The sequence below is a fragment of the Leopardus geoffroyi genome, chromosome B2, assembly GCF_018350155.1.
Source record: "Leopardus geoffroyi isolate Oge1 chromosome B2, O.geoffroyi_Oge1_pat1.0, whole genome shotgun sequence".
Taxonomy (NCBI): Eukaryota; Metazoa; Chordata; class Mammalia; order Carnivora; family Felidae; genus Leopardus; species Leopardus geoffroyi.
In genome coordinates this window covers 11,457,285-11,474,519 of record NC_059332.1, presented here as the reverse complement: position 1 = coordinate 11,474,519, position 17,235 = coordinate 11,457,285, and the positions used below count along the sequence as shown (strand labels likewise).

The window sequence follows — 17,235 nt, the reverse complement described above, 5'->3', positions numbered from 1 at the left end:
CCCCCACTTGTGCTCTGTCTCTGTCTCTCAAAAATAAATAAATAAATGTAAAAAATTTTTTTTTAAAAAGGAGGAGTAGAGGGGCGCCTAGCTGGCTCAGCTGGTAGAGCGTGTGACTCTTGATCTCAGGGGCATGAGTTCAAGCCCCACATTGGGAGAGAACCTACTTTAAAAAAAAATAGGGGGCGCCTGGGTGGCTCAATCATTTAAGCATCCGACCTCAGATCAGGTCATGATCTCACAGTTCATGGGTTCAAGCCCCGTGTTGGGCTCTGTGCTGACAGCTCAGAGCCTAGGCCTGCTTCAGATTCTGTGTCTCTTCCTCTCTCTGCACCTCCTCTATTAACACTCTATCTCTGTTTCTCAAGAATAAATAAATACTAACAATACAGGAGTACAGGTAAGAGAAAAACACACACACACGCATGCACACACACACGTTTACACACCCACACCAGACACTCACACACATGTATACACATACATATATTCAAATATACACACAACATACACACTCGTACAAACACACAAATGCACACTCACACACTCTCTCTTTTTAAAAAATCTAACAATATTAGTTTAGTTCGTTTATTTCAGAAAGGTTTTTCTCTACCGGTAAGGCTGGCCTACCCAAGAGAAAAGTCAAGGCCCCTGTGACCTCACGGGGTTCAGGAAACACTGTGTGCAGTGAAGGGACATGAACTGAAACAGTTCCAGTGTGGGCACTTGGCACACTTTACCAAACACAAATACAACCCCACCATGAGTAAACTTCAAAGTCGACATTAAAGATTCTTGTGATAAAAAAAAAAAAAAAAGTGTGTCTTAACTGACCTGCACCTACCCAGCTTTCTGAATTACCTGACATTCTGTTCCATCTGTAAAACAGTACAGAGGCATGCCCCCTCTACCCTAAACCACCCCAGCTGCTAGGCCGTGCTCAGGACCCCTGCCAGCTGAGCTATGTTCTCACAAAGGGTCAGCTGTGTCTGCTCCTAAACTGGTTTATGTCATTGTACTTCTCTGTAGTTACATAATTTTATTAACAAATGTAAAAAGAGAGTTGCTGATTCTAAGAAAGCTAAGTCGGGCCCTTAAGGGAGCAACTTGATGAGGGCTAGTCACCAAAAGAACTGTCAAATGAGGTACGGGTAAGACAATTTGCAAAGGGCCATAAAAGAAAAAAGAAAAATCTAGAAGAACTCTGCATTCAGACTGTTTCCTACGTGTCTTTGAAGATGGCATGCCTCATTTATAACGACTCTCTACCAAATTTTTCAAAGAATCGACCACTACTGCTTCTTATAACTACAGGGAAAATGTCTATGGTTTTGGTAAACCTAATAGCCAACAATTACTGAGTATGTATATTGTGCTAGGTACTTGCTGAGTGCTTCTTGTATGCTTGAATAGTGAAAGAGTGAACCAACTCAGCACACTGAAACAAGTATTTTTGGAACTTTGCTAAAATATTGGTTCTATTTCGGCTACTGCTGGCTTTTAGAATGTAAATTGTTTTGTCTCGTCCCTGTTCTTGCTTCAGTTGAACAGTGTGAAAGAGAAATCATTTCTACCTCTGAGCACATAGAATGTCCCATACCATGGGAACAGAATCCAACACAGCGGCTTGCCCCACAGCCGAGCTCACGGCTCAGATGCTCACAGCACAAAGCTACGCTAGCAGAACAAGCATCAGACACAGAACCTTTCTCCTGAACTGCAGGGTGTTAACAATGCCTGAAAACACACGGCCACAGCAAGTTGGAGCAACGTGCCATATGGTGAGGATTGTTATATAATTTCTAAGTCAATAGTTTAGAAGCTCTGGGCCAGGAAATGCTCGTGTCCACACTGATCCCAGATATGCCACCAACAGACTGGTTTTTATTTTTATTTTTTAAGGATTTTTTTTAAGTTAATTAGTTAATTAATTTATTTATTTTCAGAGAGAGAGAGAGAGAGAGAGAGAGAGAGAGCACACACAGGAGGGGCAGAGAGAGAGGAAGAAAGAGAATCCCAAGCAGGGTCCACATTGTCAGCACAGAGCCCGATGCGGAGCTCGAATTCACGAACGATGAGATTATGACCTGAGTTGAAACCAAGAATGACGTTTAACTGACTGAGCCAACCAGGCACCTCAAAGACTTTATTTATTTATTTGTTGTTTGTTTATTTAATGTTTTATTTATTTTTGAGACAGAGAGAGACACAGCATGAGCAGGGGAGGGGCAGAGAGAGAGGGAGGCACAGAATATGAAGCAGGATCCAGGCTCCGAGCTGTCAGCGCAGATCCCAACACGGGGCTCGAACCCACAGGCTGTGAGATCATGACCTGAGCTGAAGTCAGACGCTCAACCGACTGAGCCACCCAGGCACCCCTCAGAGATTTTATTTTTTAAGTAATCTCTACACCCAGCGTGGGGCTCGAACTTACAACCCCTAGATCAACAGTTGAATGCTGTACCGACTGAACCAGCCAGGTGCCCCTTACCAGACTGGTTTTTATTTCTGGCATGAAGATTTATAGAAAAATAGGTCTGTGAAAAATATTCCCTCACTAGGAAGAAAACTGAAATCAAGGGGCAGTCACTGTTATTTACCAACACGGTACATTTTAGGCAGTGACGAAACGTGGATGGATTCATTGTCGAGAAGGCCTTAATTACAAACAGTAGTGATTTAAACATTTACAAAGGCTGATTACCTGTCAGTATTCACTACAATAACTTTATAGTCCTAAATGTGGTTTTATGTCTATGTGCATATATATATGGGTGAAGAGCAGAGGAAGATAAGAGTTCATGTAGCAATATACCAAGCTTTGGGGGCCTGATTCTGCAGATTACTTCTGTTTTGTTTTGCTTTTTTCTTAGTTCTGGCACAAGGGTGTTTGCCTTAAAGACTCAGAATAATCTGCCACACAAGCATTATTATGCCTACCTACCCCAAAGTTATAATAAATAATACAGTTAAAATGTAAAACGTCTCAAAGCCTGATTCAATGCAATGCAAACCGCTTAACAAACGAGTCTTTGACTTGCCTCTGAAAAGTCCACTGGGACAGCTGTGTGACCAGCACAAAATGTCTGATTCATGTTTTATCAGAGAGCTAAAGGGGATCTGAGATCACCCTGGGCCCTATCTCCTCCTTCCACAGATGAGGAAACAGATCCCCCAAGGTGAGCGGCTTGTGGCAAAACCAGGTCTGGTCAACCCCAGTACAACGCATTTTCTTTCCACAGGGCTGATGCTATTATCCTCACGACTTCCACCATGTGACCACGATAAAGGCCATAAATATTAAGTGAGCTTCTCCTACGTGCCAAGCACTGGCTTCAGTACTTTCCACAAACAGGTCATTTGGTCCTCAAATCAACCCTATGAGATGGGAATGATTATTGTCCTCATTTAACACGAGTGAAGTGAGATTCAGTGGCTCACCGGGCCTTATAGGTCGAAGGCGGTGAGGCCAGGATTGGAACCTGGGCAGTCTGGGTGGGGGAGGAGCCCACATTCTTCCTTCTAGCACTGCATGCAATAGCCGGCTGCCATGGCCATTAGACACACTACATACTTGTGCATTTCTACGCCGCAAAGCCTGAGAGTGAAGGGTGTTGCTGTCACTTTTAACAAATAGCAAAACAGAACAATCTGACATACCACATGAGACTTAACGCCCCTGCCTCTGGTCGTTCTCTCAAACCCAGTGCTTTTGGTCTTTTCCTCTCTCCCTCCCCTCCTCCTCTCTCCTCCTCCCCTCCTCCCCTCTCCTCAACCTAAGTTCTGAGAGCTGCCTTGAGAGCTCTCAGTCAGTATCAATGATGCCATTATTCACTGAGCCTGACAAATAGGTCGGTTTCAGGAAATCTGTGCTTCCCCTTCTGCATTTCCTCTATTTCTCATCAGAGAATCAATGCCTTCTATCTTAATGTTTCTATTCACAATTAAGAAGGAATTGTGAATTCTTTTTTAATGAAGAGAAAGGAAATCAAGTTAGTACGAAACCCATCAACTAATTTACCAGTAATGTACTTAGTGGGCAAATTATGAGTGCAAACAAATCTGAGAACAGTTGGCAAGAATTTTACTTTTTGCTAAGGTGGTCACTGTATTTGTACAATAATACGACCATCCAAAGAACAAGAGAATGTCTCTCTGAATTTTGTAAACAGACATTGCTCTGTGAGCCGAGAGAATCCATTCAATGGAACCCGCTATTTGATGTGATCATGCAGACCAGAAGTGGTAAACTTTAGACTATCAGTATGTTTAAAAATCATTCTTATCTTTTAAAATATTTCTGAACATACTAATTTGTAATGCGGAGCTCCAGAAATCTTTAGTTTCACATTTGAATTTTATCATCTGAACTGAATAAAATTATTTCCCATTTAAAAAAAAAGTTTGTCCTATATTCAGGGATATGAATGATATATTGCAGAAGACTAGAATGGTCTCTTGGGCAGTAAGAGCAGATGTGATTCTAGAAGATAGGACACAGAAAGACTGCCTCCCTTAAGGATTATTTTAACCATGTCACCCCAATAGTCCCTGTTTTTTGGGGTTTTTTTACTGTATCAGTCTAAACCAATAATCAGTCTAAACTAAACTCAGTTTAATTTTCTATTATCTGGCCTCAGTCCGCAAGTACAGATAGGTCTCGCACTGCTTCCCCCCACGACACACCTTCTGTTAAGACAAGTGCTTACACTATGCTCATTCCAACTTCTCCGTCTTCACTCACGGAAAAGCCAAATGAGGTGTCACTGATGGGCACCTTCCACTGGTCAGTGCATTGAGTTACAACAACATATGAGACGCATATTGTCGCCATGTTTCCCATTTTATAGAAAAGAAACTGTGGCTCAGAGACTAAAGAAGAGAGCCAAGGCAGCGGTCCTAAGACTTAAACTCAGGTCTGACTTTGAAGTCCCTGTGGCCTCCTTGACGCCATGTTGCTTCTCTTATCTAGAAACCCTCTATGCTGGCTTTTGCTACACCTGTGGAGCTTCGCTTTCCTGCTCAGTTTTGGTCCTTTCTCCCCTAAGATGCCTTCCCAGGCAACTGTTCAGCCCTTCCAGATTTTGCCCTTCCTTCAGTTTTCCATACCACTTAAAATGTGTGAAACAGTTAACTAAATATTCTCTCCAAATGTTTACTGTTGTGATGCAGTCCTTTGCTTTCCACCTAACTTTTTGATTCTCCAGGGCTTCCGAGGCTGCACACACAGTAGGGATTTCATGAACACTTGAGGAACTGAGACCTTCTGGCTCCCTGGGTTATATAAGAGGAACCACAGCACTAGGCTGGGGACACAGAATTGGTGGTGGGGAGTCATGGAGAAGAAGGGGAGGAAGGTAGACTGAGGCTATGGAATAAAGGACCCTAAATGTAGTTCAAGGAGTATAGATTTTATCTGTAAGTTGTGAGGAGTCCTTGAAAGTATCTGAGAATTGCAAGGGAAGAGTTCTAAGTCAGGAAGATATATCTGGCTGTATCTTTTTTTTTTTTTTAAATATAATTTATTGTCAAACTGGCTTACATATAACACCCAGTACTTATCCCAACAGGTGCCCTCCTCAATGCCCATCACCCACTTTCCCCTCTCCCCCACCTCCCATCCACCCTCAGTTTGTTCTCTGTATTTAAGAGTCTCTTGTGGCTTGCCTCCCTCCCTCTCTGTTGGTAACTATTTTTCCCCCTCCTCCTCCCCCATGGTCTTCTGTTAAGTTTCTCAAGATCCACATGAGTGAAAACATGTATCTGTCCTTCTCTGACTGACTTATTTCCCTCAGCATAAGACCCTCCAGTTCCATCCATGTTGCTGCAAATGGCAGGATCTCATTCTTTCTCATTTATCTGCCTATATTTGAATAACATCGACTGAACAAAGTTTGGACTTTTTATAGCCACGGCATTTGTCCTCATGTTTCTGTTATAGTGGAAATGCATTACTTCGGTAGTTTATTTAAATCCAAAAGCACACACACACACACACACACACACACACACACATCACTGTGCTAATACTCAAGGCAGACTATTTTAGACTTAGCAGAATTTGTCTAAAGTCCTAATGGGCCAATAAAAAAAACAAATTAATTACAAGCAACATTCAGAAGTGATTATTCACTTTAATAGAATACATTTGCTACAGGTGTAGGAATGATGTTTGAAAAGAAAGGCAAATTTACCCACTGGGAGCAACCGAAGAAATTTTCCTAGTTCCAGACTGCTCACTTTTGAAAAAATTATATGGCAAATAATTTCTCAACAAGTTTGCTATATGTGGTGAGGAAAAGGCTGTCAATAGGGGCACCTGGATGGCCCAGTCCGTTGAGCATCCAACTTTGGCTCAGGTCATGATCTCATGGTTTGTCAGTTTGAGCTCCGCATTGGGCCCCAGCTTGGAGCCTGAAGCCTGCTTGAGATTCTGTGTCTCCCTCTCTCTCTGCCCCTCCCTGACTCATACCTTGTCTCTCTCTCTCAAAAATAAATTAATGTTAAAAAAAAAAAAAAAGTAAATGATAAAGGGACACCTAGGTGGCTCAGTCAGTTAAGTGTCTGACAGGACTCTTGGTTTCAGCTCAAGTCATGCTCTTACGTTTTGTGGGTTTGAGCCCTGCATTGGGCTTTGTGCTGATAGCATGGGGCCTGCTTGGGATTCTCTGTCTCTCTCTCTCTACACCCCTCACCTCTCAAAATAAATAAACATTAAAAAAAAAGTAAATGAGAAAGTCATTCAGCTGATGGTCCTATAAGTAGAGATGAGGAGAACACAGTCATTAAGACTAAATAAAGAAATGGGGACATAATCAAAAGAGTAGGAATCAGGGGCTCCTGGGTGGCTCAGTCAGTCAAGTGTCTGACTCTTGATTTCAGCTCAGGTCATGATCTCATGGCTCATGAGTTTGAGTTCTACACTGGACTCTGAGCTGACAGGGTGGAGACTGCTTGGGATTCTCTCTCCCTGTCTCTGCCCCTCCCCTGTTTACAATCTCTCTCTCTCTCTCTCAAAAATAAATAAATAAACATTTTTAAAAAATTAAAAATTAGTAGTCATCTATGTTCGATGGACTAGGAATGAAATGCCTCAAGGAAAGAACACTAGCAAAATGTGAGGCTGGGAGGCCATGTTTCCCTGAGGAACGTGGAATTCATATCACCAATGACTGTAAGAACACTCAGGACGTGAGCGGGTCCTGGAAACCAACAGCAACTCTGCTTTCCTTGTATTGGTGGAGAGATGAATTCCCACAGTGCTGGCGACGAGGAAAGACACGGCACATTAAAACTCTTCTTCACGTGATCATCACAACAGCTAGCATCTCTGGCTTGAGGTGGCTCCCCATTATTTCTAACTGATGGAACACCTCTGAAGATACTAACATCCTTCACAGGTGAAAAACCCGAGGCTTAAAAAACAAACCAAACACACCCATGACTTCTTAGCAAGTTAGTGGCAGAGTCCGATCCTGAAATAAACCTTGTTGACTTCAAAGCCCACATGCTGGAATTGGAAAGAATGAATGTGAATTTTATGGGAAAAACAGAATTCCAGAGGAAAGAAAACAGACGAAGAGTCTTGAGACCCAAAAATCAAGTGAAGAGAGAGTCAACTTACCAGCATATTTTGTAGTGTTAGATTCATCCATGGACCAAAAGCAATAATCGAAGGCAAATACCTGAAGGAAAGAAGAAAATATTAAAGATTAGTAAACTTCTAGGAGTGTATCAAACTGCAAAAAAGATTCACGATGAAGAAGAGGATCCCTATTACTGTCTGATGAAGACAACAAACACTATAGGTTTAATGCTTTATTAGTCCTAAAGTTTCTTTTGGACTACACTGATGGTTATCTTACTGGATTAGAGTCCATTGCATATGAATAGGCTATTCATCCAGAATGCAAACAGCCAGCTATCTTAACCAAAAAAAAAAAAAAAAAAAGACAATACATTTAGTAAGAAAAAAACAATGACTTCTCACCCAAGTCCACAGTTTCTGCATCTGCTAAAGCCATTGGCTAGATTCCCATGGCTTCTCAAGTAACAACTTCCCATGGTTTCTCAAGTGATCAACTTGCATTGGAACCACTTCCTTCCAGCTTTCCATGATGCCACCATTTGTAGCTAAAGCTCCAAACTCCCCACATTTCCACCTTGGACTCTGTTCCGTTTCAGCGTGCCACCTTGGGCCAAGTCTTGCTAACAAACCGATAACTCACTCTTGGGTGCATTTCTGTAGAGTTACCAAATGACTACTATGTATTGGGAAAGGCTGATGCTTCTCCCATTTGGAATCTCATCCAATCACAACTTCCATGCATATAATCATCACTCCTGTTCCAGCTGTCATTAGCAGATGCACAGGGCAATGTTCCCCGAAGCATGACCCAAAAACAGTAATTTTAGGAGATATTCCATGAAAAAACAATTAAATTGTGTTGGAAATTCCACACTATTTGAGATCCTCAATGCAATTCTCAATATTAAAGGCTCTGAAAAGTTATCCAGCAAAGAAACCCATTTAATTGCTTAACTTTATTTCCCCAATTAATTTTAGTGAAGAGACCCTTTCTTAAGTAATGCCTATGAGCATGCCTTGACACTATTGTTTCTCAGCATACCCCCTTAGCAAACTCTGGCCCAGAGGACCCAGTAGCCACTTTTCTGGGCTCCCGGCTACAGCTTTTTTTTCCCCCCTGCAGTCCAAACAGCAATTTACAGACCTCCCACAGACAGGAACCCTTTAATGCTTAATCATTTCCTAGGGATTGTAAGCACTGAACAAGCAGAACCCAAACTCTGTGAGCTGGCATTGAGACTGTCTGCAAAGAGGCATTTCCAGTCCATGCCCCCTAACTCCCTTATGCTTCTGCTGAACTTGTCTGTACCTTGGAATCAGTAGGAACAATTCCACCCCTGTCCTTGTTCTCCTCTTCATTTACACCCTTCAAAATGCTTCTTCTTTTGTTTTTTTGTTTTTTTTTTTTTTGAGAGAGAGAACGTGTGAAGGAGAGGTAGGGAAAGAGAGGGAGAAGAGACGAGAGAGAGAGAGAGAGAGAGAGAGAGACAGAATCTCAAGCAGGCCCATGCTCAGTGCAGAGCCCAACTCAGGGCTCAATCCCATGACCCTGGGATCATGACCTGAGCTGAAAGTGTTGGACACTCAAGCACCCAGGTGCCCCCAAAATGCTTTGTATTTCTTAAGGCCCAATTCAATACATTTTTCTTCCAGGAAATATTCATTGTTTAAATCCAAAAGAATTATCTCTCCTCTCTGAAATCTTACAATGCTGTTTAATCCGGTTTCTCACAACCCTGACGCCACTGATCTGTTTTTCATTAATCATGTATATGATCCTTGCATATGGTTTATCTCCACTGGTCGACTAAGTTCCTTGAAGGCAGGAACCATACCCAATTCACACTTGTATCCTAGAGTTTTCACAGCGGTTATTTGTAATAATTTATTGAGTGATTAATGATACCGAGACCTTGCAAGAAAGCAGGTACTTTCTAAATCGTAAAAAGATAAGTTATGCTCTGAAGAGTTTCAGTACTACATACACTTTCGTGCTTTTACAACTGATTCAGGCATATACAATGCACAACACTCACACCATCAATCTCAAATCCAAATTCAATTCTGTTACTTATACACACTATTCATTCTGGCCTTACAGTAACCAAGGTTAAAATGAACACTAGTTTCAGCCAACAGAGTGTGGGATATTTACTACATTCGAGGGCTCTTCCGATGACTTGAGACCACACAGGAGAAAACCAGTTAATCTTCCTGCCTCTGGGCAGGACTGAACTTCAACACTTCTCCTGAGACATGATGATCTGTCTTGTTTTTAAACATTTCTAGAAAAGGAGGTTCCATAACCTCCCTTTAATGGCATCTTATAACACTTAACTTCCATTTTCAGGACATTTTTCCCTTCCTTTTGACCTAAGTCAACTCTCCTTACTTTAAATGGCCAACAGAGGCTCTTTTCCAATTTTGATGTATCCTCGTTATTTTCCTCTAGAGTCTCAATGAATTCCTCTTAGTAGCTGCTCTAATACAGGGAAATAATCATTTATTCCGCATATGTTGATTTTTCGTACCCAAACTTATTTTTAACCATTTGCTACTCTGCATACGGGGCAAGAAGGCTAGGGAAGTGTAATGCGACTTGAAATAAAATGAAATCTACCCAGGGGCGCCTGGCGGGGCTCAGTTGGTTAAGTATCTGACTTCGGCTCAGGTCATGATCTCAAGGTCAGTGAGTTCCAGCCCCGCGTCGGGTTCTGTGCTGACAGTTCAGAGCCTGGAGCCTGTTTCGGATTTTGTCTCTCCCTCTCTCTGCCCCTCCCCAGCTCACACTCTGCTCTCTCAAAAATGAATATACACTCAAAAAAATTTTTTTTAAATTAAATCCACCCCAAATTTGAGGGTCTACCTCTCAGTAACAATCATCCCAAATTCTGTGCCAACTTCCATTTCTAGCAGTTAATAAAGTTGGTTTTGCTCACAAAGAGGAAGATAAAAAAAAAAAATTTTCATTTTAACCATTTGCCTTCTAAAATTCAAACCCTGCAGAGGAGGTTTAAAAGGAAGCAAACAAACAACAGCAAAAACCTGCAGAAGAGAAAAGGCCCATGATAGTACTGGTGGATGTGACTGCTCTTTGCTGGCCAAAAATAATAGAATTCCCTCATCTGAATTAGGTCTCGAATTTCAAAACCTTGGATGACAGACATTTAGAATGGCCATCCCCCATCCAGTCATGGAGTACAGGTTATTATTTTAGCAAATATTTACCATTAAGGGGGCGCCTGGGTGGCTCAGTCGGTTAAGCGTCCGACTTCGGATCAGGTCATGATCTCGCGGTTCGTGGGTTCGAGCCCCGGGTCAGGCTCTGTGCTGACAGCTCGGAGCCTGGAGCCTGCTTCAGACTCAGTGTCTCCCTCTCTCTCTGACCCTCCCCCGTTCATGCTCTGTCTCTCTCTGTCTCAAAAATAAATAAACATTAAAAAAAAATTTTTTTTAAAGAAAGTTGACGCCCAGGGGTGCCTGGGGTTAAGCGTCCGACCTCGGCTCAGGTCATGATCTCCGGGTTCATGAGTTCAAGCCCCATGTCGGGCTCTGTGCTGACAGCTCAGAGTCTGGAGCCTGCTTCAGATTCTGTGCCTCCCACTCTCTCTCTGCCCCTCCCCTGCTCACACTCTGTCTCTCTCTCCTTCAAAAATAAACATTTAAAAAGTTTTTTAAAAAAGAAAATTGACGCCTAGACACCTGAAGGATTTCCCTAAAGCTCAAAGCAAGTGGACAGAAAAATTCTTGTTATAATTTTTTTCTTTAAAGCAGGCTACAAGCAATCGTCCCTTCTATGAACTTCTACAGCACTTAGTAGCTCCCACGGCACTAGTTCACACGTGGTCCTATTTTATGACTCAGTTCTTCTGTGTGGGTCCTACTGTCACTTTAAACCATGAGCTCCTTGTGGACAGGGACTATGTCTCATGAACCTCTCACCACCTGGGTCAGGATCTCATCCAGAGTGGCCATTCTAGAGAGTATTTTTTCAGTAAATACACATAATACCAGAAGCAGGAGTTGGAATGCAGACACAAACACAGAAGAGATGTGAGAACCAGTAAGAGTAAGCAGAAGTTCAACGGCAAGATATATTTTTGGATATTTTATTACTTTCATATGCATGTTTTTGAGGTTAAAAATGGTTAAAAATACAATATGGTCCCGAGATGAGCACCAGGGTCCCCTTTGACACCATTATGCTGTGGCTCAGGTGGATAACAGGTATGGCCACATCATGTATACTTTATAGTTTGTACAGAGATTAGACCAATTATTTGTTGCTAAAACAATTATTTCTTATGACTGTTACGAAAACAGTTTCAAGGATGTTCAAACTAATTTGTTTTATGTAGCCCAAAAATTTCCCTTGTAATCTTCTTAATCCTATAAATAAACTATTCACAAACTATTAGCCTTCTTTTCATGGCCAGATTTAATTATAATTTCATCACAAAAGGTTTGTAACAAAAGGGGACATGATTTCCTTTGGTCCTTTTGATTTTCCAATACAAAATCTACTGACATTTCGGGGCACCTTAGTGGTACAGTTGGCTAAGCATTAGATTTCGGCTCAGGTCATGATCTCCCGGTTCGTGAGTTCAATCCCCATGTCGGGCTCTGTGCTGACAGCTCAGAGCCTAGAGCCTGCTTCGGATTCTGTGTCTCCCTCTCTCTCTATCCTACCCTGCTCACTCTCTCTCTGTCTCTCTCAAAAATAAGTAAACATTAAAAAACAAAACAAAATCTACTGACATTTCAAAAGAGATATCAAAACCATCTTCTTGAGAGCTATTTCTTGAAAACTGACCATTTCAAATTAAAAAGAAAATCATGTTTTTCAAAGCCACCACAATGTATTTGAGAAATATGTTACTTGACTTTGAATTCCTTTCAATAAAATTCCCAAATGCTTATACAGGAGTGCTGATTCATAGGGGCACATGTACCCCTATGTTTATAGCAGCGCTTTCAACAATAGCCAAATTATGGAAAGAGCCTACATGTCCATCAACTGATGAATGGATAAAGAAGATGTGGTTTATATACACAATGGAATACTACTTGGCAATGAGAAAGAATAAAATCATACCATTTGCAGCAACGTGGATGGAACTGGAGGGTATTATGCTAAATGAAATAAGTCAACCAGAGAAAGACAGATATCATATGTTTTCACTCATATGTGGATCCTGAGAAACTTAACAGAAGACCATGGGGGAGGGGAAGGGGAAAAAAATAGTTACACACAGAGATGGAGGGAGGCAAACCCTCCACCTCTCTTAAATACAGAGAACAATCTGAGGGTTGATGGGGGTTGGTAAAGGGAAAAGTGGGTGACAGGCATAGAGGAGGGCACTTGTTGGGATGAGCACTGGGTGATGTATGTAAGTGATGAACCATGGAATCTACCCCCAAAACCAAGAGCACACTGTATACACTGTATGTTAGCCAATTTGACAATAAATTATGTTAAACAAAAATAAAATGAAATAAAATTCCCGAATGCTTATTTCCTCTATTCATCACGAAGGCCCTAGCATCGTAACTGCGGTGTGGGGGTGGGGGACTTCTCGATGCACACAACTGACTAAAACGATAAATCAAATTTGGAAACCAAGTGTAAATTTCTGGTCTTGTCAACGCCAACCCACATGGTGAGCATTTTTTGTGAAAGCACCCACACCTTCCAAGAGCCTTCAATTTGATAAAGAGCCAAGAGGACAGATGCTGTCCAGTTGTTTCCAACCCTGAAAGCCATTGTCTTTGTTGTTTCCAAGAAAATTTTACTCCACCTTCTCAGAATCCCACTCCTTCCTCCTCATTTGCAACTTGTAAAACTCATACTGGCATTTAATTCCCTGCAGCTTGCTGTTCACATCTGTTCCACCTTCATTGCTCTCTTAAAAATGTTAGCCTTGCATCTTTGTGAACCACTGAACATCTAGTAAAGTTACGACAAGCTGTTTTTAATAAGGCAAATGTGCTGAGTGGTATATATTCCGAGGCAAAGGAGTTCCGGGATGCAGGCACAGGACGCAACACAGTCAAACTCCAGTCCTACCTAAAAGTTCTAGCTCTGATGGCATTTCAGCAAAATTCAATTTTTAAAAATGCAAGAATCTTCTGTGTCCTTGAAGAACCAGAAGGCATCAGCGTCCTATGAAACATGATCTGTCATCATTTTCCTGACCCCTGGAAACCAAACACGCAGGTCCATGCAAAGCAACTACCTTCCGTTCATCCTTGGTGTGGATTCACCGAGAAGTTCTCCAACTGCATGATGTTTGATCCCCACAGCAATCACAAATACCTATCTGCCACCCCTCTCAATTTCAGGTACTACAGGGAACTCAATTATGTATTAGGCATGTTGTTTGTCCTCTGGTTGCAAATAGTCTGGATAAAAATAACAAAACATAAAACAATTATCCTTGGGACAAAAGGGACATTTTTTTCCCAAAATTACTTAAAATACATTCTTTTACACTTACTTATTTTTGAAAGGGGGGGGGGGGATGAACAAACTGGGGAGGGGCAGAGAGAGGGAGAGAGAGAATCCCAAACACACTCTGCACCGTCAGCACAGAGCCTGACACGGGGCTCGATCCCATAAAACGTGATTTCGTGACCTGAGTGAAAATCAAGAGTTGGATGCTTAACCAACTGAGGCACCCAGGCGCCCCCAAAATCATTTTTACCTCTTACAGCCCCTTCTTCAGGCAGAAAGTGAGGAACCCCAACTTATCTCAAGATAATTGTACATAAACAAATATTTCTAAACATATAGATCAGATTTCTGACACAATGAGGAAAGCCCACTCTGTTTCAATTTCTCCAAATTGCAATCTCTCAGGGGCGCCTGGGTGGCTCAGTGGGTTAAGTGTCTGACTTCAGCTCAGGTCATGATCTCATGGTTTGTGGGTTCGGGTCCCACATCGGGCTCTGTGCTGACAGCTTGGAGCCTGGAGCCTGCTTCGGATTCTGTGTCTTCCTCTCTCTCTGGCCCTTCCCCGCTCACACTCTGTCTCTGTCTCTCAAAAAATGAATAAAACTTTAAAAAAATTTTTTTAATCTTTCAATGACATCTCAAATGTTACTTCTTTATAAAACTCTTAAGGATACTCATTGCTGTGAATTTCTTACCTGTGTGTGTGTGTGGGGGGGGGGGGGTGGTAATATGTGTGTGATAGAGATTCCCTTTGTTCTGCTAAATTACTAATTCTTAGAGGCCAAGACTTTGGTTTTCCTAATGTTTTTCTTGTCCATAATTCCACCAAACAAACAAACAAAAAATCTGAGAATTTGCTCTGTAAACCAACTTCTTGGTAAAGTACCTTTTAATTAAATGGTCTTGTAAATCTGTTTTCATGTAGATGGCTGCTTAAAATGGCACACACTGACTGGTTACTGTGACCCTAGGAGACACCACAGTGGTACCTTGTCAAAGCCTCTGTTTTCATTCAACTGTGGAAGTAACAGGACTAGGGTCACCCTACAGACATTAGTTGAGCAAACACCCCTAGTCATCTATTCTGTCCAGAGTTACCCAGATCTTCAGCTCTGAGAGTTTCCACCCATGACCAAGGAATCCTCCGGGCATATTAAGCACAGTGGGAAGTCCACAGGCAAAAGGAGGAAAAGAGAATGGAGACCTGTGAGGGAATCCCTCCTTCAGCAGCTATCTTCCTCTCCTCACCTCTGCCCGGTGATCTACAACGCGTTCTTCAAGTCCTGTCCAAAGGTCACCTCCTCCAGTGTTTCCTCACCCTTCTTCCTCTGTGCTGGCTTAGTGAAAAGCTGTACCTCTCTAATACATCCTCTACCTATATAAGTGCATATTTTACATTCAATTAGGATTGTGAGGATTTAAGCAAATACCTACCAATACGATGCCTGGTGTAAAACAGTGACTCTCTATCGGCAGCTCTGTTACCAGTATTAATGGAATCTACAAGCCGGCTTCTCTCCCCAGATAGTAGCCCTACCGCTTGTGGAGTGTTTAGTATTTACCATGCACAGTCCGGTGTTCCACAGTCTCGTTGAGCCGTGACCTCCCCTGAGCCAGGGGCTGTGCGGATTCATTTCCTTATTTCCTACAGGTACAGATGTAGTAGATGGTGTGACAGCTCGATTCGCTTGATCAAATTAAGAAAGCAAAGTGAAAAGGCAACAAAGATCCCCACGGCCATCAGGGGAAGAGTTGCTATAGTTTCTTGAGTTCTGTTAACAAAAGCATCAATGCAAAGCACACTACTTGCTACCTCCCAAATCCAGGATCTAAAGGGCTTCCCTTGGGGGAAAAGAACTCCACTCCATGTGGACGAGCTTTCCTTTGCATGAAGAAGTGTGTTTCCCTCCTCTCGTTCTATACGGTCACCCTCCTCTCTTTGCACAATCAATCCACTGTTCACATCTGCAGCCCCAGCTGCCATTAACAGCCTGTTGTGGCAACTACCTAACTTTGAAACTGCGCCTGAGATCTCTTCACAAACCCCCATTTCTCTAGCTTTAGAAGTACTGACTTGCCAATGTTCAATTTTGTCAAGTTCAAAGACCCCAGTTAATCTGAAAGACAAGTGCCAAATCTGTTCGCATTCACCACACCGTTATGAGAAATGAGTCAGACCCCCTCCCCAAATTAAAGCCCTAGACAGTTCGGGTCATGTCGAAATCTTCCTTTTAGTGTCAAGTTTTGACACTCTTCCCCTTCATTTCTTTCTCCTAAGTCAGAGATGTGAAGAGTCATTAAAAAAAAGAAGAGTTAGATATCGTTCATCTTGAAGAAGCTGGCCTGAAGCGGAAAGGAAAGTTGGTCATTGAAGCCTGTCTGATCCCCAGAACCATCTCCAACCAACGCTGTTTGCAAAAGCGGCTTCGCCAGCACCAACTCAAGCCCTGCATGAGAGCATATCTGCTCCTGTGCATCAAGAAGTACCATGATGGTCACCCCTATTACTGGTGACTTCTATCGGCAGACAACACTTTCCCATTAAAACGCTGTCGAGTAACGGTTCCCTTTTTGCAGAGATTAATCATTTTCTTTATCTATGCCTAGATGTCCACACCAGACGACATCTTGAGTCACACAGTCAATATTGCCTGACTGACTGGGAAGATGTCAAAGCCAGATTTTGCATAAAGACTCAACACAAGCCAGCAGCGTCTGCTGTGCACCAACGGGCTGATGAGGCAATGCCCCTGGTCTCGGGGAATTCACGCTCTGTCGTAGGAAACGGCTAAGCCGTGGGCAAGTGCCACTCTACACCACAGGTTGAATTTCTATGGGTGCGCGGAGAAGTGGCTCGTCAAAGAACTGGCTTGTCTTTGTCATAAGCATCTGCTGAGCCGGTCAGGACAGAAACAAGAGCCCCCCACTTGTAAAGCCCTCACTCTCTAATAGAGGGAAGTAACCAAGAGAAGGAAAGAGCGTGAGCTGTAGAAGGCAGTGCAGACATAGGAAGATCGAACAGTGACCCGGTGGGGCTGGGGGTGGAGGAGCGAGCCTCCAGAAATGTTTCTAGAGAAGGTAAAGCTTGGGCTGAAGTTTGACAAATGATCATGAAGAAGACAAATAGGAAAGGTGCTCCAGGGAAAGGGGGAACCTGGCAAGCAACAGAATAAAAGGAAGCAAGGGTCACTGG

General features: G+C 42.6%; 1 protein-coding gene across 11 annotated transcripts in view; it reads right to left on the bottom strand.

Moving 5' to 3' along the window:
- The window catches only part of KIF13A (kinesin family member 13A), a 216,539-nt gene that overhangs the window by 97,601 nt on the left and 101,703 nt on the right, over window positions 1–17,235 (bottom strand). For all 11 annotated transcript variants that reach the window (XM_045497283.1, XM_045497284.1, XM_045497285.1 and 8 more), the window contains one exon: window positions 7,625–7,685. In XM_045497283.1, the coding sequence (XP_045353239.1) occupies window positions 7,625–7,685 (61 nt within the window). The remainder of the gene's footprint in view (window positions 1–7,624; window positions 7,686–17,235) is intronic.